General features: G+C 33.1%; 3 protein-coding genes across 5 annotated transcripts; all 3 read right to left on the reverse strand.

Annotated features, from left to right (window-relative positions):
- Positions 1–1,354: 1,354 nt before the first annotated feature.
- On the reverse strand, positions 1,355–9,405 carry LOC18051484 (COP9 signalosome complex subunit 2). Of its 2 annotated transcripts, none has more exons than XM_024191155.1 (12): positions 9,315–9,405; positions 9,055–9,147; positions 7,566–7,644; positions 6,938–7,178; positions 6,782–6,856; positions 6,562–6,696; positions 4,206–4,393; positions 3,070–3,138; positions 2,864–2,954; positions 2,615–2,749; positions 2,336–2,448; positions 1,355–2,238 (listed from the first exon to the last, which is right to left on the reverse strand). In XM_024191155.1, exons 2-12 carry the CDS (start codon positions 9,137–9,139, stop codon positions 2,148–2,150), a joined length of 1,302 nt encoding a protein of 433 aa, XP_024046923.1. In that variant the 5' UTR covers positions 9,140–9,147; positions 9,315–9,405; the 3' UTR covers positions 1,355–2,147. The 2 variants fall into 2 exon arrangements, with proteins under 2 accessions (XP_024046923.1, XP_006446411.1); XM_006446348.2 differs by having other exon boundaries at positions 9,242–9,404.
- A 3,191-nt stretch (positions 9,406–12,596) lies between these two features.
- Positions 12,597–18,879, reverse strand: LOC18051485 (4-diphosphocytidyl-2-C-methyl-D-erythritol kinase, chloroplastic). Of its 2 annotated transcripts, none has more exons than XM_024191470.1 (11): positions 18,434–18,879; positions 18,230–18,325; positions 18,071–18,139; positions 17,865–17,969; positions 17,705–17,761; positions 17,317–17,580; positions 16,534–16,626; positions 16,317–16,416; positions 15,658–15,757; positions 15,173–15,258; positions 12,597–12,997 (listed from the first exon to the last, which is right to left on the reverse strand). In XM_024191470.1, the coding sequence occupies exons 1-11, from the start codon at positions 18,578–18,580 to the stop codon at positions 12,897–12,899; spliced, it is 1,218 nt and encodes a 405-aa protein (XP_024047238.1). In that variant the 5' UTR covers positions 18,581–18,879; the 3' UTR covers positions 12,597–12,896. The 2 variants fall into 2 exon arrangements, with proteins under 2 accessions (XP_024047238.1, XP_006446412.1); XM_006446349.2 differs by having other exon boundaries at positions 17,380–17,580; positions 18,434–18,877.
- Positions 18,880–19,403: 524 nt separating this feature from the next.
- Positions 19,404–21,462, reverse strand: LOC18051486 (non-specific lipid transfer protein GPI-anchored 2). Its single transcript, XM_006446350.2, has 3 exons — positions 20,907–21,462; positions 20,175–20,228; positions 19,404–19,669 (listed from the first exon to the last, which is right to left on the reverse strand). The coding sequence occupies exons 1-3, from the start codon at positions 21,301–21,303 to the stop codon at positions 19,545–19,547; spliced, it is 576 nt and encodes a 191-aa protein (XP_006446413.1). The 5' UTR covers positions 21,304–21,462; the 3' UTR covers positions 19,404–19,544.
- Positions 21,463–21,814: the final 352 nt, after the last annotated feature.

The following is a 21,814-nucleotide window of genomic DNA, read 5'->3' on the forward strand; positions in this document are numbered from 1 at the left end:
TTTTAATTTTACCAGCGCAAATCTTTTTTGGAGTCAAATACGGCCTGCTTGGATGGCTGCTGTTAAAGAGGGTGGGGCCGCGGTACTATTAGCGCCCTTTTATTGTTCTAATGAAACCCCCACTTAAAATGATTGATGAAATGGGATAAGATTAGATATAATATTATCTTGTATTTATTGTAATATTAGGTTGGATTACAAATAATCAGTTTTTCGTGCGATATGTCATTAGATTGGATAGTCGCTAATATATTTTATATATTAATTTAATCAAAATTATCTTAAATTAACCATTACACCAAAATTAGAAAAATAAAATTACTCCCTACAAACTCATATTTTAGAGATGAAGCTTTAAAATTTTGCACCAGATGGTGAACATAGTTAAAAAAAAAAAAACTATTTTATAAACTACCTTTCTTCCAACACAAAATGCGAAAAACAGTAGTTGAAACTACTCGTTTTGGTTCCAAATTTTGGAGATCATAAAGAATTCCCACTTGCATTGGCACGTCATTTTTTGGTACCATTCTAAGAAGTTGGAAGTTGGAGAATTGGAGGTCAAGGTTTTATAGTAGTTGAAAAGTAGGGCTGGGCAGTGGGCAACGGCTTGATTCAATATGGAACTTTTGAGAACTAATAAGAATCGAATCATAACTAAAATTTTTGGTTTGGTTCCGCTCTTCACATATTTATGTACATTTATTTTATTCTATTACATAATTTAATAGTTTTAGGACATGAACTTACCTCTTATTTTCTCTAATTTCATGCCACGTGGCATTTTTTTTGCTTTAAAAAATATTTTCAATGTTTTTGTTTGGCACTGGTTCTAAGAGTTTGAATTGAGAATCGAACTGAAAAATTCAAATAATATCAATTTTTATTGGTCGGATCTTCTTTTTTTTTTAAAAAAAATCGAACTAAATTTGAAAAAATTCAAACCAAACTGAATTTTTTTTATAGCGAACAATGAAGGTCAAGCAAGGTCAGGAACAACGAATCTCTTTATGATAAACATATCCGTTTTGCAAGTTCGTTAACTTGGGGGGTTTTGATGTTTTATGCAATTAAAAAATTTTCGTGATATTGTAGTTTCATTGATTTAGCGTCCTCTCACATCTTGCTGTGATAGTCTCCAATAACATGTTAATGTAATCTCGCAGTACCAAATCAAAAAATTCAATAGGTTAATTTATCTTAGAATATAATAATAGTAAAAAAAAATTGTGCGGCTATAGCGCTTTAATAAATCATATCACACGTTTATTATTATTATTATTATTATTATTATTATTATTTTCGGAGAATCAAACAATATCGATTTATCACAAATAATTCCAAGAATAATTGATTGTCTCTTGCGTGTGAAAATTTTGTCGACAGATCATCTAAATTGAGATTTGAGAGAATTGGGTGACTTGTCGCTAATCCATTTAGGAGAAGATAAAATATCATCTGACTCAAGAGGTACATAACAGTAGGCTTGAAGAACTACGATTACGATAGAAACAAACTCTTTTGTTGAGCCTGGACTGCCATAGTGCCTCTGCCTCGCCCGCGGCACCTAAATAACCTTCAATATGCAAACTGCTCACGGCTCACCGGCCCAGGGCCATGATCAAGCCACGATCGATGATTCATAATTCTGTATATCAGAGTGCATGAAATGAACACATTCAAACTGAGAACACGGAGGCGGGTATTGGGTTCCATTTGTAACCCAAAGTTTTAACTCAATCCCATGAATTTGCAACCCAAAGAGACAGACCCTTGCGGTTTCTGCGTTAATATCTTGGGAACGTTTTAATTTGTCGGCTGCTTGGAAATGAATCAAAGGCCGCTACCATGCTTTGGAGTTTGTACCACAACTCTCAGTCAGGGCATTCACGCCATATCATCGCCGCTGGTTATCTCTCCTTTTCTTTCTTCATTCGTACATATAGATAATTCAAGAGATGAAGATAAGCACTTTTAAGATTCAGTGTGCTAACCAATTAAAAAAAAAAAAAAAGATTATACTAGAAGTATATTCCTGAACAACATAATGCCAAAAACCAGTAGCAACTTTCCGCCGACTCATCAACAAAATACTACAAAATTCCAATCAAGCACCTTTTGCTACCATCCCACATATATCTATGTACTCAAGACACTCGATTGCTGACAGTTTGATACAGAGACCTTAGCTGCGAGTTCCATTTGTCTATGGCAGTATACTTCTTCATTCCCTTTGACCTGCGAGAGCAAGTCAATTATCCCAGTTCAGACACTAGATATGAGCAAGTTAAAATATGCATTTTTTTTTAATAGAAGAAAAGTCAGATATGCTGACCTGTCTCCTCGCTCTAATAGCCGGTTCACTTGATCAATATGTCCGTCAATTCGATTATCCAGAATAAGTGAAACCAACAACTGCTCAACATCTTTTTCTGGCACATTGAGCTCCTGTCATCAGACATGTTCAGCAAGTCCAGATAGAAATGAGATGATACTCTTTAAGTACACCAGAGCGTAAGCAAGTTTACAACACAACAGTAAGAATGATAATGAAAGAACACTATAGAAGCAAGTTTAGATAGGTAACAACTTTTCTTATGAACATAGTCCACACCTTAGATATGAAGGGGATCCGGATCCTTGTGTAGGGCTTGATAAGCTTAAGCAAGACTTGAGTCCTGACATTCTTCAACAGATCTTCAATGTAATTCCGAATAAATGGATCATCCATGATAGTCTTTCTGTTGCTCTGAAAAATCCCCACAAGGAACAAAACTGGGAGACCGTGAAGGGAATGCTCGGGGTGGTAGCCCTTAAAATTCATGTAAAAGCACATTTACAACATTTGGGATGGTAATTTTACCTTGAGGATTTTTTCAAACTCTATTATCTCATTTCTTTGGTATGCTGCGATCAGATTTGTCATAGCCAGAATCTCAGGATCATTCTTATATCTGCAGAAAAGCAATCAGATATATATGAGTGTGTGTGTGTGAGAGAGAGAGAGAGAGAGAGAGAGAGAACCATAAGCTAAACTTAGAACTGTTGTATCTCTCATAAGTCACTTACGGCTTTGCCTCTTGTCCATCAAATGGATTCACTTGAGATTCCATCAGCATATTCGCCAGAACCAGATACCTATTAAGCGAAAAGCAGTTAGAATGAGGAGACTATGATTAATTATTATTTCTAAATAGAAATTGAGAGATACAAAGGTAAAGCATTCAACAACAAACTGAGTGTACAAGAATAAAAGCTGTACAGCTCAAAGTAACAAAAGAAGAATTGCTTTTGGGGTAAACAGAGGATATTTATGACAATTCAAATTTTCAAGGTTGGACATATAAGAGTGTATAAAACTGATTTTATATAAGTGCTTAAATTTTTCCAAATCTGGAAATTCAATTTAGTAGAGGACGATGTAGTTGAGGAAGTATAGAACCAAAGCACCAAAAAAGAAAAAAAAAATAAAAGAGCTTTTAACTATGCATCAAATAATTTCAAGAAATTAGGTGTTACTGTATGAAAACCTACTCCAATAGACATGTACCAGGCCACTCCCACAAATAAAGGTGGGATGGTGACATTTGGATGCCAAAACAAGTCGTTCAGGCACATGGTAATACATCACATGTCCTGACGCCCTCAAAGACTTGCTATGCAATTTTTCAGATTCCTAACAGAGTTCCCAGCTCTTTTTTTTTTTTTTAAATCTTTTCTCTTTCGTAAAATTAAATTTCAAAAAAAATGGAAGGGGGCGTCGTGGGTTGAAGATTTTTAAGGTCTTATTAAAAAAAAAGAAAAGAAAAAAAAGGTCATGATTAATACGTAGAATTCATGGATTAGTTTTAGATACCTTCCATAGTATTAAAATGTAGCCTAAGCAATCAAGCAACTAGTGAGATATAATATCCCCAGAAAGTGGCTCCAAGTGGTTCCTTTGTGGACATCTTGTCTCAGATGTATTTTCTTTATTTTACCAATATTAGCAATTTTTTTTTTCAGAGTAATATAAAAAAAAAAAAATCAAGAGATTTGAACCTGATCATCCCTTGGGGTTATTTAATCAAGTCATCTGTAAAAAACCTCACCTTAGCCTTTCATGCTTAGAAACCGAACACAAAGAGACAGATAATGCGAGTGAGAAAATATAGGTATAAAAATAAATTGATATTAAAAATAAGAGATGGAGATAGAAGCCATACTTCAAGCATTGAATACGCCTCTGGTTCCCTGCTTCGTCATAGTTCTTAAATGCTTCAAAGAAATCAGTTGCTGCATCTGCCCATTGACGTTCTGCCATGTGCATCTTCCCACCACATTCACGAATTATTCCCATGATCCTTGGATGTGGTATGGCTGACTTGATAGCAAGAGCTTTCTGGTATAATTGCTGCATTTAATTTGTTAGGTCAAAAACTGCTCAACCAAAATGGCAAATAGACACCATTGACTACCATAATTGTGGAAAAACGATGACAACGAATTATGAAAGGAAGTCTTTGAGCTCTTCAACAAATCATCACAAACATTAACAGAAACTGGTTGTATTATAATGGTGATCTGGTAATCACTAATGGAGTAAATATTCTAGAAACATGAAGTGCATCAAAATATGATAAAACTCACAAAACAAGTGTTGGGGCATGAAAACATTAACTGCAGTGGAAACATAGTTCACGCAAAATAACACAACAATATCAATAAAGTCACAGTCTTGCATACAACCTGATAAACCACAGCATCTTTCTGCATCATGTTTTTGAAACTTATCTTCTCCCAGCTTTATGCACTCATCCATAGTAAGAATTGCCTTTTAAATAGTTTACTATTGGCATATCCTAATTTTGATAACCAAACAGATGCCATTTTCATTACAATACTTCTCTATCAGTCCAATAGCTAGGACCCTGGATAGTCATGCCACAACTTGAGCAGTCTGTAGCAGTTTTTCTCCAAGCCATGCCCCACACTCGCACTCTAATTTGAGGAAATAATTTGAAGTCTATTCCTTTTTGTTGCTTTGATAAATCTGTCAGAATTCGTCATCAACCTCTACAATAAAAGTTTCAGTTCTATTCTAAAAGCCTTAGAGAATCGTTTGTACTCATGTGGTCAAACATCTTCTTTCAACCGTTAAGACCATGCCTTTAATAAGCAAGCAGTTAAGAGTATGATGGAAAAAAAAAAGGGCAATACAGAGGTAAATTTCCTGATTCCTGAAGAAAATTTTGAAATTTCAGGGATACTTTCTGCTGAAACAGAATTGGCTTGTGCACTTACAAACTGAATATTCAAAAACAACAAATTCATACATTATAACATGCAGATCAATTTTGTCAGAGATGACTGCCACCTTCCAGGGAGTCTTGCAATGTCAATTTCGGCTAACATATCTTTCAAGCACTTATATCCACTAACTTATCTTTCAAGCACTTAAATCCACTCACTTAAACTTTTAAGTTTGGTTTTCTATTATGGTATAAGAGCTAGGCCCGTTTCTGGCTCATTTCTTTATCTGTTTTAGCATATCTTTGACCATCATTTCCTTCAAACCTCCACAAGTGATTTAAAAATTAAAAACCAATAGAGAAATACAGATAGAATGGGGAGAACAAAAAGAAAAAAAAGGAGGAAATGAATTCTTTTATTCAATAATTCAATAGTCTACGATCATGACTCCAACCGAAAATGACATAAAGCCCTACTTGTAGCGGCCAAAGACCTAATCAAAATCGAAAATAGAAATCTACTTCAACTAGAAAACATTGTCAACTGAAATAAGAAAATTACTTGGAAAAATAAATCGAAACAAAGAAGTAACAAAATATGACTCACGAGCTAAAATTAAAAAAGTGATACCATAATAAAAAAGATAAAATATAACTCCTCAATAACCTAGTTTACCCTCCATCATCTTAACAGACCAATTCTTTGATAATGGCATCTTAGCTTGTCAATGTTCAAGGCATTAAATAATTACTTCTACTGTTATACTCCACATGTCAGATCTCTCTTTTAATTTTTCATATCGCTACTTTGTTGGAGAATCTCACATCAACAAAATATTGGTTTTGATATCACTACTTTGTTGGACAGTCTTCTACCTAATAGCCTAAATTTTGGGATTGAATACTCTATCAAATATTAAACTTTGATTCCTTTCCAATATCATTGAATTAGCCACATACGGTTACATAAAACAATAGTCAAGAATACTCAGATATAGAATATCCTATTCAACCACCTTTTAGTGCTCATTTATAATTCTACTAATACATAGGAATGATAAGTGAAATTAAGATAGAAGAATATATTTCTATCATCAAGGTTTAACATTGAAATGAAGAAATAGAATGTTATACGGTTCCAAAATGCACAAGATTTACATGAACAAGTTCATGTGTGAGCATAGGCATGCTATAAGTAAATCACACAACATCTGCTCAAGACTAAAGCACAACCAAGGATTGAAAAATCTTAAACCTAGCACAACAGAGATCAAAGTATTGTTAAGCATTACAAATATGAAGGCACATGCAAATGTGATAAAACCCTTACCTTTAGCTTCTTGTTATTTTTGGTTTCAGTGTACATTTGAATCTCGATTGCATAGACCTCCAGAAGTTGACTTCCTTTCTTTTGATCATCTGTCCCATCTTCTCTTTGACAAGATTTATGAAGTTCCTTCAAAATCTGGTTGTTTGTAACATGTTATTCTCATAAGCAACAGTATAAATCAGAAAAATCAGGATTCCAAATGGTATTTAATAAATGATACCTTACTCATTCGCCCATATTCACCCATATCGAACCAGATTTTGCAAAGCTTAAGATTCGTCTTGAACCAAAGCCTCTGTAAAACAATAGAGAATAAATCACATATTGATAGGAAAAACACCATTGTGATGCCGAAAGATCAGAAAAACATTCTGACCTCATTCTTAGCCTCTTCAAGAGCCTTCAAAGTGGTCTGATAAAATTCTTGCAGGAGACTGAAATTCTGACTTGCAGATCCAGAAACAAAATCCATTATGTTGTTTATGCACTTCTCACTGTAGTTTCGTGTCACTGCAGATTTGATATATGTTAACATCTCCCTATAAGCATCCATCATTTCTTTATACTTCCCTAGCCGATAATAGAGCTTTACAGTTTGCTTCAGTGCTTTGAATCCCCTGGAAACAAGCAGAAGGTACAACTAATTAATTTTTAGAAAAGAGGAGGCTCAAAGCCTTAAGTCAAATGTAAAATTCTCAGAGGATAAAATGGAAATAGAGTAAAGAAAAAATTAAATAGAACAAATATAACCACCACCCCACTCCACCAACAATCCAACGGAGAGATTAATCTGACTGACAATGCTCAAAACAGGCAAGCAGATATTACCATACAAAATGAGTATAACATATAGAATTTGAATTCACATGTGGATACTTTACCACCTTGTTGGTTTTAGGATGACTCCTATGGTTTGGTTTTTCTATATTACAACAACAAGAGAATTCTCCATCTTTAGCAAGTAATAAAACCCTAACTTCATTCAGCAGCAAATATGAACTCACCACTCAGCCTTCTCAGGTTCCATGGCAACTACTTCAGCAAAACCAGCAAGTGCCCCTTCTGGATCCGTTTCAACCAAACCTTTTTCAAGAATAGAACAAAGAACTCGTGAAACAGTGAACTCATCCGAGAAAAGAAAAAATATATATATCCACATCTCTGTGTGATAAAGAGATGGAAAGAGAACTGAACTTGAAAGAATAATTAACAGTTGAGGTCAATAAATGCTACTTGTGAACAAATTAAGAAAATAACACACACACACAAACAGAGTAGCTGAAAGAAACTAAGAACAGTATTCCTAGCTACCTAATATGATAAAATGATCTTTGATACAACATGTTCAGGAAGGGTTTTGCGAGGAAAAAACAAAAAAATAATAATAATAATAATAATCAACTATTCGGTTCAATTCTAGGATAGAGATGATACGAGCATGTCTCTATCCTAGAATTTTGGCAAAATTGCAGTGCATAAAGGAAAATCATTTCAGCTGGAATACACTAAGTACCAGATTACAGAAAAAGAAACCACATAATCCAATAAGATGTTAAGAGAGGTTGTTCCTTCTAGTAGAGCCATCAGACAAAACGATTTCATGTAAACAATAGAATTTGGTTGGAATTAAACTCTTATTTAGTTAAAAGACCGTAAAGCAGAGAGAAAAGATAATCAAAGAATATATAGTCAGACTTCCATCATTTGGGTTCTACCTTTGACGGATGTAAATGATGAGTTCCAATAAACTTCTCTCACCAAAAACAAAAAAGGAGCTTGAAATCTAGATCAAGGGGAATGAACGACATATTGCTTTAAAAGTCTGGCCTTGCTATTTTTGGGTCATTTGGGAGGAAAGGAAAACTTCGAAGATAAGAAAGAGAACAGCCGTTTAGCTAGTGGGGTGAATTTCATTTTTGGCACCTCTTTGGGCCTCTTTTTCTACAGAAATTCAAGCCAGGATATTTCTTTTTCATAACTCAAATGTGGAAACATAGCCCCTTTTTATTTCTTAAGAAAGACACGCCATTGAGAGATCTCTAATATTCTGAAAATTTATCCACTTTTTTCACATTAAATACAGAACCCAAGTGTTGATTACCACAAGCAAAGACAATAAGTACGTATATGTCACGAAAACAAAAACAAGGGAGTGTATGACAGGTAAAACATCTCTAATCATCTCAATAGCCAATTGAAACAAAAGAATATCAACAAAAAAACATCAAGGATATTCATAAATGGAATTGGAATTGCAAAATCTACTAATGCAAGTAAAAATTGTAAAATTAGTATATCATGGAGAGTTCCATACACAATGTCAAGGCCCTAACTTAAAGCTAAAAACAATAAAAAAAATATATAATTATATTTTATACATACATATACAAGATAATCCCTCAAAAACAACGACCAATCGAATACCCTTCGGAAAATAAAATCACATTCAGAAATTTTAGACATTTGAAAAAAGAAAAAAGAAAAGAAAAGAACCTTTGGAGTTGTAATATTGATTCTCGATGTCGACATCCTGCTCTTCAGGCTCCTCATCTGAGTATTCAAACCCATAATCCTCCATATCCGCATCTGCAAAATTCCAAAACGAATTTATGTAATTGCATGTATACAAATTCAATAAACAACAATAAAACGCAAAAGATTTTTGTAAAGTTTTAGGGACCTGAACCCATGGTTGGTGAAGAAGAAACCGTTAAATATTTCAATAACAATTATGATTATTTAACAGTGCCTACTATTTCTTGTTGGGGCGATTGCAGTGAGCTTTGGGTCCTTTATAACAATAATAATCACTTATCGCAGGTGCTGGAAATCGCCATTACCCGTTTGGTATTTTTGTAATTTGGTACGTCTTTCTATATTTAAAAAAAAAAAAAAAAGGTACGTCTTTCTAACTCTTTTTTTTTTTAACTTAATTTCGTTTTTCTAATTTTAATATTTTTTAATTAAATCTTAGGATCCTATTGAAATTATTTTTGGAAAGATCAAAATTAATTTTTAAAAATTAAAAATTAAAAATTAATTTTGATATTTGAAATATTTTATTTCTAATTAATAAAGATAATTATATATAATTATAATTATCTTTATTAATTAAAAATAAAATCTTTAACTTTAAAGAAATTATTATTATTATTATCATCAATTATATTAAGATAAAAAATAAAAAAAATGAAAGTTAATAATATAAAATATTTATTTTAGTTATCAATTATTAAAATATACATAATAAAATAATATTTACTACATGTTTTATAAATATGTAAATAAATATATACAATATTATATCTAATTCAGTCAGTTACATTCTCATAGTATTTTAACGTTAAGATTTATCAAACACATATGAATGCTTTTAAAACTCACAGCATTTTTTAAAATAAATTTTACAAAATGTTTAAATGATTAATATCACGACTCTTCTACAAGACTATAAGACAACTAACAACAATTATTTTAAAAGTCACGACATAACCCAATGGATTACTTTTGGGAGGTTCAAAAGTAATTTTGAAAATAATATTCTGGATTTCAAGTTCAAAATATTACAGTACAATGGTGTTTTCTTATGACTAAAGTTTATCACCTTGTTATTTTGCTACAATCAAAATTTTAATTTTAATTTTAGTTAATGTTTGTAGTTGCAATTGGAATTGTTATTATAGTTACTATTAAAATTGGGTAACACATGGTTTGGATAGTAAATAAATAGTTTCACAAATTATAAATAAGTTGGGATTGAAATTATAACTCAAAAATTATGATCATTCATATTTCTATGAGTGTGTGTTTTTTTTTTTTTGTTTTACAATTACAATTGTAATAATTATTATAACATGCAATAGATAAAAACCGTACAATCGCTAACCTTTATTAAAATAGTTTGTAATTCAACATTGCGGATGACTCATTATTCAATGGGGAAAATGATGTATGACACAATGTCTTTGTGAAAAAAAAAATAACACGACTTGTTGTTTCACACCAAAATATAAACGACTAAGCGTAAATAATATGCGTTGGTATGTACTATTTCCATACGTCGGTTGTGATAATAATCTGGATTACGAGCCATTTCATCTTATGCCATGTTGTTGGTATACATAACTATAAATGACTTGTCATCTAATATCTATGCCTCGATTAAAATATTTATATTATTATTATTATTTATCTTTGTCGTTGTATCATTATTATTATTTCTATAATAATAGATAATAATAATAATAATAATACTAAGAATGATAATTAACTAAGGACATTTTAATAACTTACAACAGTTTATTCCGATTCCCATACAAAGTTAGCTCCCAATAGTATTCCAATTTCGTATACAACAAATATGAAAAGAATGAAAACAAAATTTGTGGATTTTAAGTCCGTAGTATTACAATACAATGGGGTATTTCTATGACCAAAGTTTATTATTTTGTTATTTTACAATAATCATAATTATAGTTTTAATTGTAATTAATAGTTGAAGTTGTAATTGCAATTGTTATTATAATTACTATTAAAATTTGGTAAACCATCTATTGGATGGTAGATAAATAGTTTTATAAAAAAAATAAAATTTATTATCTACCGGATGAGCAGCCCACAGAAGTTAAGACTAAACTTACAATTTGTGATCACTCGTATTTCTATGTACGTGTGCGTATTTTATTTTACAATTACAGTTATGATGATTATTATTACATGTAATATATAAAACACTGCAAATCGTTTATTTTTTAAAAAATAGTTTGGAATTCAACACTGCAGATGATGCATTGTTCAACGGGAAAAAGACATATGGCATGAACTCTTTATGAATAAAACTAAAACGACTCACCATTTCACATGAAAACATAAAGAACGAGGGCATAAATAGTATGCATTGGTGCATATTATTTTTGCATGTCGTTGTTTGGACAACGAGTTTGTTCGTCTTGTATATTAATTGATGTTATGTCGTTTGTTTATAGAACTATAAACAACTTGTCATCCAGTATCTGTGCCCTGATTAAAATATTTTTAATTATTTTGTTATTATTATTGTTATTAGTATCATCATGATCATCTTCATCGTCGTCGTCGTTGTCGTCATTATCGTCATTGTCATCATTATTATTGTTACTATGATAATAGATTCTGATAATATTAATAACAATACTCAACTAAGAACATTTTGGTAAGTTCTAAAGGTGTGTTCCAATTCTCAGACAAAATTAATACCTAAGGGAGTATAATCTATTCTAATTTCATATACAACAAATATTAAAAGCATAAAAATTGAAGTTTGTGGATTTCAAGTCTGCAGTATTACTGTATAATGGTATATTTCTATGACCGAAATTTATTATCTTGTTGTTTTACGATAGTCATAATCATAGTTTTAATTGTGATTAATAACTGTAGTTGTAATTAAAATTATTATTATAATCACTATTAAAATTGGGTAACCATCTATTGGATGGTAAATAAGTAGTTTTATAAATTATAAAATTTATAATCTATTAGATGAGCCGCCTATAAAAGATGAGATTGAAATTGCAACTCTAATATTGTGATCGCTCGTGCTTCTATGCGTGTATATCTTTTATTTTACAATTACAATTATAACAATTATGAATAATAATATAGTCATAAACTCTTATACAAATTTATTTTATAAAAATTAATGTGATATGATAAAATTAATTAAATTAAATATTATTTAATTTATATTATTTATTTATATTATTTTATATTTTCATTGAATCAACGATTATTATTCCATGCAATAATTAAAAACCGTACAATCACTTACTTTTATTAAAATAATTTAGAATTCAATACTGCGGATAACGCGTCGTTCTGCGGAAAAAGAAGAGTATTGCACGACGTCTCGGCGAATAATACGAAAATGACTGTACGGTACCTCAATAGTGCAGAAATGTCCTTGTCTAATGACATAGTGAAAATTATTAGATACTTTTAAATTTAAAATAACAATATTTTAACACAAATTTTAGATCATTGACTACATGCCACGGTACGTTCGGGTAAACTAGTTGGCAATGATTGTCGTTACATTATATAAAAGGATAAACATTTGTATTGAACTATGAAAGTAAAATCTCTCATATTTTTAATCCATAGCTTCAACACATTTGGTAACTCATGATCAGTTGTATAGAAAATACATAATATGACAACAGATTTAATTTTAAATCCGTATGTAAAACTTAGATTACCTACAACGAACGAACGTAGGCATCCTATGTCACATAAAATGAAGTAGCACAACAGTAAATTGAACAAGTTGTGTTATCAATTTCTTCATTATCAAGACATCACCCCACAGTTTCGGAAAATGCAGGGGGTTCGCTACAAGCATTTGTTGAAGCAGATTCTCTATACCACTGATTCACTTCGCGAGTGATAAATCTAGCCTCTGCATCAAAAATAAGTTCAAGGTCAGGCAGCATACTTGGAATGAAAATGATTATTGTAGCAATCTAGACAGCTGATAACACATCCCTTAATAAATTTATTTATACGCCACATTTCGATATGAGAAAATAAACATAAACATGTCATAAAAAATATCCGATCCTTGTGTTATCCATTCCAGAAGCTTAAACATCAAACTCTCTTTTCTGGTCTGCAGTTTAGTGTGGTAATAAGTTGGGCTTCATGTGTAATATAGAATACCTTCCCTCCCCCCCCCCCCCCCCCCAAAAAAAAAAAAAAAACCCAACAGAAAGGTCATGCCCTTTCTTACTTACCATTCAACAAAAAGATAATGACACAAGAGGTTACAACCATAAGAAACCACTTCATTTATTGTATACATCAAACTTCATCAGTTCTAGAGAAATTATAGGTGCTAGTTAGATCAACAGTTAAATACTCCTGAGGCAGTACCTGACTAACATAGGAGAGGAGGTAGCTTGGATTTCGTTCATGCCAATATTTATTGAAGTGTGAGAGACAGAGAGAGAGGGAAAAAAAAAAACTACAAAAGGCTTTTGGAGTGTTAGAGAAATCCTTTTGAAGCATTAACATCTATTTTCACAAGTTAAATGCTTCGCATAAACAAGAGACTAGCTTAGATGTTTCTCATAACAAAAGACTAGCCCATTATGTCAAATAGCACACCCACCTTTATAAGCCAGGATATATCAATTTTCTACCCAAAATGGGAACCCTATATTACCTCACCCAATTATGTGTTGCCATCGTATGTCTAGCCAATCCATTGTGGTTCCCACCTTTCTTGTTTCCTAAGGTCACCTACCATCCTATCCCTATAGCCCTACTCCAACATGGTAATCTGCTTGAGACAGGCCCATTCCTAACCCGTGGGGGACCCACTCAGCATAGTAATCTAGTTAGCACATGCACAAAAATGCTTGGAATAGAAATCGAAGGTAGAGATCTAAAGTTTTCCTCATACCATTGATTGTGGATTAAGACCTACATCAACCAAAGACTAGCTTATTAGGTGATACTGAACAATTACCCTCATATGCCCAAGAAACTCATTCACTTCTATCTTATGCAGGATTACGACACCGTGATTTTACAAGTAACTGCTCTACACTAGCATCCAAGCTTGAGCACAAAAGGTTTTTTGCTCAAGGGCAAGATCCAGTGCATTGATAAGTATCAATTTTGAATTTACTGCTCAGGCACCACAGGATAAGTGCTGAAGCCCCAATGACACATCCGATGTGTTGTGAATGTTTGCTCACATATCACGAATTAAACTAGTCATGGAGTAGTTCTTTGCTTTTGTAATATGACAAGACTCTGGAAGGAATCATCTATGTAGGAGCTACAAAGCCAAAAATTCAAAACTAAATAAAAAAATTACAGCCAAAGACAGCAGCACAAATCAAACATTTATTCATATCTTGAAGCAAGATTCAACTAATGGTCAAGTTAAATAATGTTTGATCAAGGTGATAGCGGACAGGGTGCTAGCAACTTAACTGGTGAAACCTCTTGAGATGGTTCAAGAGGTCTACGGTTCAGATCCCGCTCATAAGGGTGGGAAGGGGATTGGATGACCATTAGGCAATAATTAAAAAAGTGAAAATAAAAATAGAAATGAACAGAATATGGATCAGAGAAGTCACAGGACAGAAAAGGATGGTGAGATTAGTGAACTAATGTGCATACTTCATGCACAAGACACTGTATTAATCTCCATCTCCAAAAATCAATGTCTGTACACAAGTTGGGAACATACGAAGTTGAATTAGAATTTCCTTAGAACATAACCCACTTCATTCAGAAAAAACAGGGTACAAAAATCCCAAAAGCTCCTGTAAATTGTTCTATTCTATTTCTAAGTAACTGAGACTTTATAATTGCATTTATCTACTGATTCAAAATATATGGAAAGATTAGCTATAGAAACCATAAATGAACAGAAAGATAAGCTATAGATACCATATTACAACGATTATCTATTCTTGAATAAGCGTTGACAGTAGTTATTTATCGGTTTATATGATTCTCTCAAACATAATTCATTCTTATAAGTCATTTGACTTTCAGCAATCATTTTTTATAAAGATATAAAACTAGCAAACTATCGATTCAATTACATAAGTCTTACCTGACAAAAAGACATCCTCATATTCATTGTCATCATAGATAAACTGTGGAGGGTCTGGGGAACCGATACCAACAATAGTGCTACCACTGCATCAAATATAGACAGCAGAAATGAGTTTACAGTAGCTAAAAGAATGAAATCAAGAGAATCGAGAACTCAATCTCAAATCAGATTTCTTGCTGGGGACAAAAATCTTTGTCCGCTTCATTGGAAGAGATATATGCTATTGCTTTGGGGACAAAGATTTTGGTCCATCAAATCAACCTTGGAAGGGGGTTGAGTTGAATTTCTGCTTGTGTATAGGGTGGACAGGTGGTGTTGTTCAAAGAAAGAAAGATAAATAATAACAATACTGAAGAGACAGAGAGAGAGAGACAATTGTGTGACAAGAGATAGAAACAGCATTTCCAGGAACAAATCTTGCGGAACTTATGCAAAATTCTGAATTAGAAATTGATGTTCAAAAGCATTTCCGGTCTCCATACCTGCCAGACATAAACACAGCATCATATTGTCCACGACCAGCTGCAATTATACGCTGTTTTAATCTTTTAAGAGATGGGAGAACTTGAAATGCTGGTGCTTCTGCAGAAAACACAAATATAAACATGTAAAAGGCAACAGACAGGATGGAAGATAGAATTGTAGCAGTTACATAACAACAGCGATCCTGCTATTACCAACTATAAGTACTTCTATGACGGATATACTAACAAAATTTCAACAGTGCCTCAATGCGAATAAGGTCCAAATCACCATACATCAACTTCCAATACCACCCATAACATGTGTATTGGTTTGATGCATGATGTCTACGTAATCACAGAGGACGAATATCTCACCATTTCTTTTTAATTTGGATAAAAAATAAGAGTATACTAATCCAAAAAAAAGTTAACAGTGAAACAGATGTTCACACAGGAAAGGAAACAACTCTATAAAGCTGATCAATGTCAGAAATCTAGTAACCAATCAAATAACCTATGCACCACTTCAAACCTAATACGAATAGATTGGGGCAGTATTGATTGCCAAATTTGAAAAAGAAATAAATAAATAAAAGCTAAAATAGGGGAAAAGAAGAAAGTATGGGGAGAACCAAAAGGGAAAAAAGACACGCAGAGTATTCCTCACAAACTCATACCTAAATCATTAATACAAACGTCTTGAGACAATCCATTCCCAGAAATCTGCGCGAGCAATGTTAAAGGATCAACCTTACTGGTCTGATCAAGTCGAAGATGCTGCAGAATCAAAACTTTCTTAGCAATGACACATCATACGTAAACAATATAGTTCAGACATTTGTTCACTTATGTAATATAGACCAAAATAAAATAAAATAAAATAGAAGGCCTTACCTTGTACACTTCAGCTGTGGGACATGCCTCCCTGGGCTTTATAAGAACCATTGGAACATCCAAAGGTATGGGTGGGGGAATATCTTGAACAACCTGAACAATGCAAAACAAGGCTTTAGTGGAAATTCAAAATGTTGGAACAATGATGATAAGCAGTTGCAACTTAATAAATGAATGTGTTTTGTGTCTTTGTGTGCTGCAAGAAATACGATACCAAAGTATATAAAGGTAACCATGGTATTTTGTCTCTGAAAAATGGTCTACTTAATCTTTCCATTCCAACTAAAGGACACTGAAAAATTCTAACAATAAAACAGTTATTGAAAAGTCACTACAAATAAATGACTGAAATACTCAGACACTGTATCTAGATACATCTTAAAACTCCAAAATATGCATCCCTGTACCATCTTTTACCAAATATTATTCTTCCAAAAGTAAGTGCAGCATACATGACTGCCACCTCAATGCAAACATAATTTATCCCTTATGCCGTTGAACCCTATATTTTTCCTAAAATATAAGAGCAGCATAGCAGTTTTAATCAAATGAATATAAATAATAATTTGAATTTCCAAGTGATATTATCAAATAAATGATAGGCTTATATGTGAATCTAAAATGGGAAAATAAAGTAAAAGTCCCAGACACTAAACTAATAAAAAAAGAAGATGCAAATGAAACAAGTCCTGACACTACATGGCACTAAATAGTCTAGTTCCCTCACACAGTTACACCTCTAAAATTTTGAAAATAAATTGCAGAACAATTTCATGCACTTACATGGTCTGAAATGAAACAGGACAAACATCTGTTAGCTCCATTTTTGTGTAAACAAAAACATACCTCACCTCTACCAGTACAATACGCTGCTCCATGGGAGAAAAAGAAGGGAATATCTGAACCAATCTCACTTGACCATTCTTGAAGTTCCTTCTCAGTGGCAACACAACCATTAAATTGATTAGCTGCCCAAAGTGCAGTAGCTGCATTACTGCTTCCACCACCAAGTCCTGCTCCGCTAGGCACCTTTTTATCAAGATGAATCTGCAGACAAGTTTTAATGAGAATAGTCGCTGAAAAAAGTTTGCAGACAGTATATCAGCTGATAAAAATACGAATTTATATAAAACTTCCGTACAGATCAAAATTACTCATCGTAAATTTTTACCCAAAAGAAATTGTCACTCTCAGTCTTCTTCCTATAAAGGTTAAGCGCCTTAATTATCTGCCAAAGAAAAGTTTCAAAAACATTACCACTTATCAGAAACAAAGAAAAAGAGATTAAAATAAATAAATAACTGAAGAATAAGAAAAGAGTTATGCCCCACCAAATTACTATCATCAACAGGTATCCCTGGCACATTGGTTGACAAACGATCCCTACTCTTCAAGGGTGACAAAGAGAACTTAATTGTATCACCTAAACTAATTACCTGGAACCCCAAAAATGGTCAAGATATAAGATTGCTAAACAAAAATGGGGAAAAAAAACAATAATAATTAACTGATTACTACAACTGTTTCCGCATCTTACATGAAAGAGCGATGCTAAATCATGAAACCCATCTTCTCTCTTGTTTGTAATTCTCAAAAAAGCATTTATCTGCACCACATAAGCTTATATAAGCCAAAGCATGAAAACGAAATATCCGAAAATATCAGATTAAAAATTTAAGCTTAAATTAATAAAAACCTTGCAAGGTGAGAACAGAGTGAGCCTTGAAAGAGGAGCTTCCCTGTCTACTTCATCTGCCAACTTGTTTCTCCTTTCATCAGGATCATACACTACCTAAAATTCCCACCAATCAGGGGGGGAAAAAAAAATAATTATAAATAAAAAGTAAATAAATGGCCACAAAAAGGAAGGGAAAAAAAAAGGAGTGGAGAGGATAGAAACCTCGACTTGCTTTCTGGTGCATTTGATAAGTTGGGTCCTTCTAAAATTTGTTTTTGGTTTAAAAAAAGAAAACCCATTTGGCCTAATCGAAGGTAGATGGAGTTGGTGCTGGTGATTGCACTGCAAATAAGAAGGCGCCATCGCCATGCTTCTCCTCTGTCTCCACGAGGATTGAATTTGCGCCAAAATCAATAATGTCCCAATCCTCAACGTCAATTGCTGGTTATTTATGCCATTTTTAATTTCAAAAGTCAAACAATTGCTGCTACTGACCGTGTAATTTATGCTGTTTACTTATGAATAATAATTTGTGGTATTAATCTTCAATCACGTATGGGTATCAATTTTTTAAAACAATCTTTTGTTTTCTCGCTTTCTTCGTTGTCCTTACCTACCCGTAAAGACGGCGACAGCGTCTACCAAACCAAGCTACGATATTGGTCTTCGAGAGTAAAAGATTGTCAACAAAAGTGTTCTCTACGGCGCCGTAAAATTTGTCCATTTTCTACTTTTAATAATAATAGTTTTTTTTTAATAATTATATTTACAACTTAACTTTGTTAGGAACCGAATTAGAAATCTAGTTTGTTAAAATTAATTTAATAATAATTTTAACATAATAAATCACAACTTCAACTTGTATGACATTTTAATTAGATTCACCGAGCCTGAACTTGAATTCTTCAGCTCAAATAATTCTTATATCATGATAGGACATCGCGGACCCGATTGTCAACTCTATATAATTTTTTTTTTTTTTGGGAATTTTGTTTAGGACTTGGAAAGGCTGATGCACAGTATTAGTAATTTTCCTAATTGAAAGACTACTGCCAGAGATTGGCTGCCATGGGCAATAACATAGAGATCAAGAAACTTTCCCATAAAAAATTACAGCACATTATATCATCATAATCAAATGATTCTACAGTTATTAAAAAAAAAAAAATGATTCTACAGGAAGATGGGTGAATGTACCGAAGAGAGAATATTATTGGTGTCACTAGCTAGACACAAATTATCTGGGTACAAATACAATAAAACATAAAATACCATTCCAAAAATTTAAAAGAAAAAAATATTCAAGTATGAAATTAAAACAATAAAATAAGAATTAAATCAGAGATGCAACTGCTAAGCCAACAAGGAGGGCCAGAACGGAGCCTGCGTTGCCTGATGCTGCATTGTCATTATTTCCATTTGAAGGGCTGGCAGCTAAACCGGACGGCGGTTGAGTACCTTCATCATTTAATTTGTATCGTTATGTTTCAAATGATTAGTAGCAATTGTTATACAAACAAACATATATATAAATGGGAGCCCCTACGTTACGATTAATGTAACATAGCACTGACCATAAATAAATAAGAGTTTTGTTTTAATGCGGACGTCCGTACTTTTTATATAGTATGAACACATTTTTTATATTGTTATAAAATAAAATTTTTACGTTTGTGCTACACATCTCAAATTTTTTATTCTAAAAAGTTATTTCAAATGATGTGTCATTAATTGAGTGGTTGATAATTCTTTACAAGATCCAAGTGAATTAATTATATTATCTCACAAACAAATTGATAAATGACACATCATTTGGAATAACTTTTTAAGATAAAAAATTTAAGATGTGTAGCATTACTCTTTTCCAATATCAAATCTTTTTACATAATTGTGGTTCAAAAATAAATAAATAGAGTCCCTTCCCTAGAATACATGTGGTGTATGAAGAAATTGTAATAAATACCTGGTGACGCGGGCCCTGGGCTTCCTGTTGGAGCTTCAATCGGAACTCCAGCCACTGTAAAAAAAACACAACATGCACTTAAAAGTTATAACAAAATTAACCCAAGTTTCGACCCAATGTCGGCCCATTATAAATTTCGTGAATTTAATGCATTTATTTATTTATTTCCATCCGTTTGTAAAGAAAGCAGCAGTCCACGTGAGTTGGTGAGACAATCAATAAAATCATTAATGTCCTTAAATTAGATTCCAATTTTTTTTCTTAAAAAAAAAATCCCAATTTTTTTCATGTGGTCCCCACAGAAATAGTAGCGTGGCCCATGACAGGTAAGCATACATAGCAGCGTGGCGCATTTATCACTATCATTGGCGTGGAGTGGGCAACGCAACCGCCGAGTCGATTAGCCATTAATGATTTTTGAAAGCGTTACCCACGATATCACGGTAACCGTCATTACATACGCCGGGAAAATAATAATTATTATTGTTAAAATTTAGGAATAAAAATATATCATCTCTTCACCAAATAACATTTTCAGTTCACATTGCTAAATTTAAAAAAAAAAAAAATCTATTTTAGTTCTAGTATCTATCTGAAAATTTTGTAGTTGAAAATTTTATTATGGTTTCTTTTTTCAATTTTGCAATTACGCGTATAATTTTGTGTGTTTTTATTTTTTAATTCTCATAATTTCTCCAAATAATAATAATAGAAAAGAAAGGGTGCACGTACAGGAGCAAAGATTAACCGGAGGGGTGGTGACGCCACAAACAGAAGGAAGCTTGAGAGCTCGAGTGATATCAATCTTGATTCCATACGTATTGTTCTTCCCGAGAAGCTGGCACAAACAAATGGGGTTGCTCTCAACCAAACCGGCCAGCTCCGGGCAGCACGGCTTGTCCGGCACCGTCACATTGCTTCCCTCCGTCACGTACGACAAGCAGTCCGACATGTTCAGTACCTTCATCAAACAGTCGTCCTCGGGCGAGGGTGACGGCCCGAAGGCCATATATGGCCCCGGCGCCAACGCCTGGCCTGACGAAGAGCCGATACAAGAAACCATTATTAAGAAGAAAGCAGCGGCGGCGGCGGCTGCGGTTGCTGCTGCGCTGCGGTTTCCCTTTCCCATATTGGCGAATGACAAATATTTAAGTTAACTATTGCTGAGGTTTTGTGAAGTGTTGTTATAGTTGTTATATTGTGGCGATTCCGGTGAAGTGCGTGAGTGGGAAAAGAAAGGGCAAGCACAGAGACAACTTCTTGCCAGCAGGCGTTAATAAATAAGGGGGCAACTACTAACCAATTTGTTATATTTTTCATTTTTTTTTTCAAATTTTTTTTTTTTCATTAATTTTGTATACTTCCATTAACTTAACGTGAGCATATATATAAACCAATAATAGGTTAAAGGGTGGTCATAACTCATAACATTATGAGGGCTAACCTTGATCAACGCATTGATGATGAGTGCATACTAAATAAGGACTTTGGCACATATACCCCAAATAAATGAGAAACTAGCTCATAAACCCAATATGTATCATTAAAAGAATCATGATACAAAAAAGGGCGATGTTAACATTTTATGCACATTAAATACTATCAACCACTTTCTAGCCTAATTGTTGACACATCATTGC

The sequence above is a fragment of the Citrus clementina genome, unplaced genomic scaffold, assembly GCF_000493195.1.
Source record: "Citrus clementina cultivar Clemenules unplaced genomic scaffold, Citrus_clementina_v1.0 scaffold_2, whole genome shotgun sequence".
Taxonomy (NCBI): domain Eukaryota; kingdom Viridiplantae; phylum Streptophyta; class Magnoliopsida; order Sapindales; family Rutaceae; genus Citrus; species Citrus x clementina.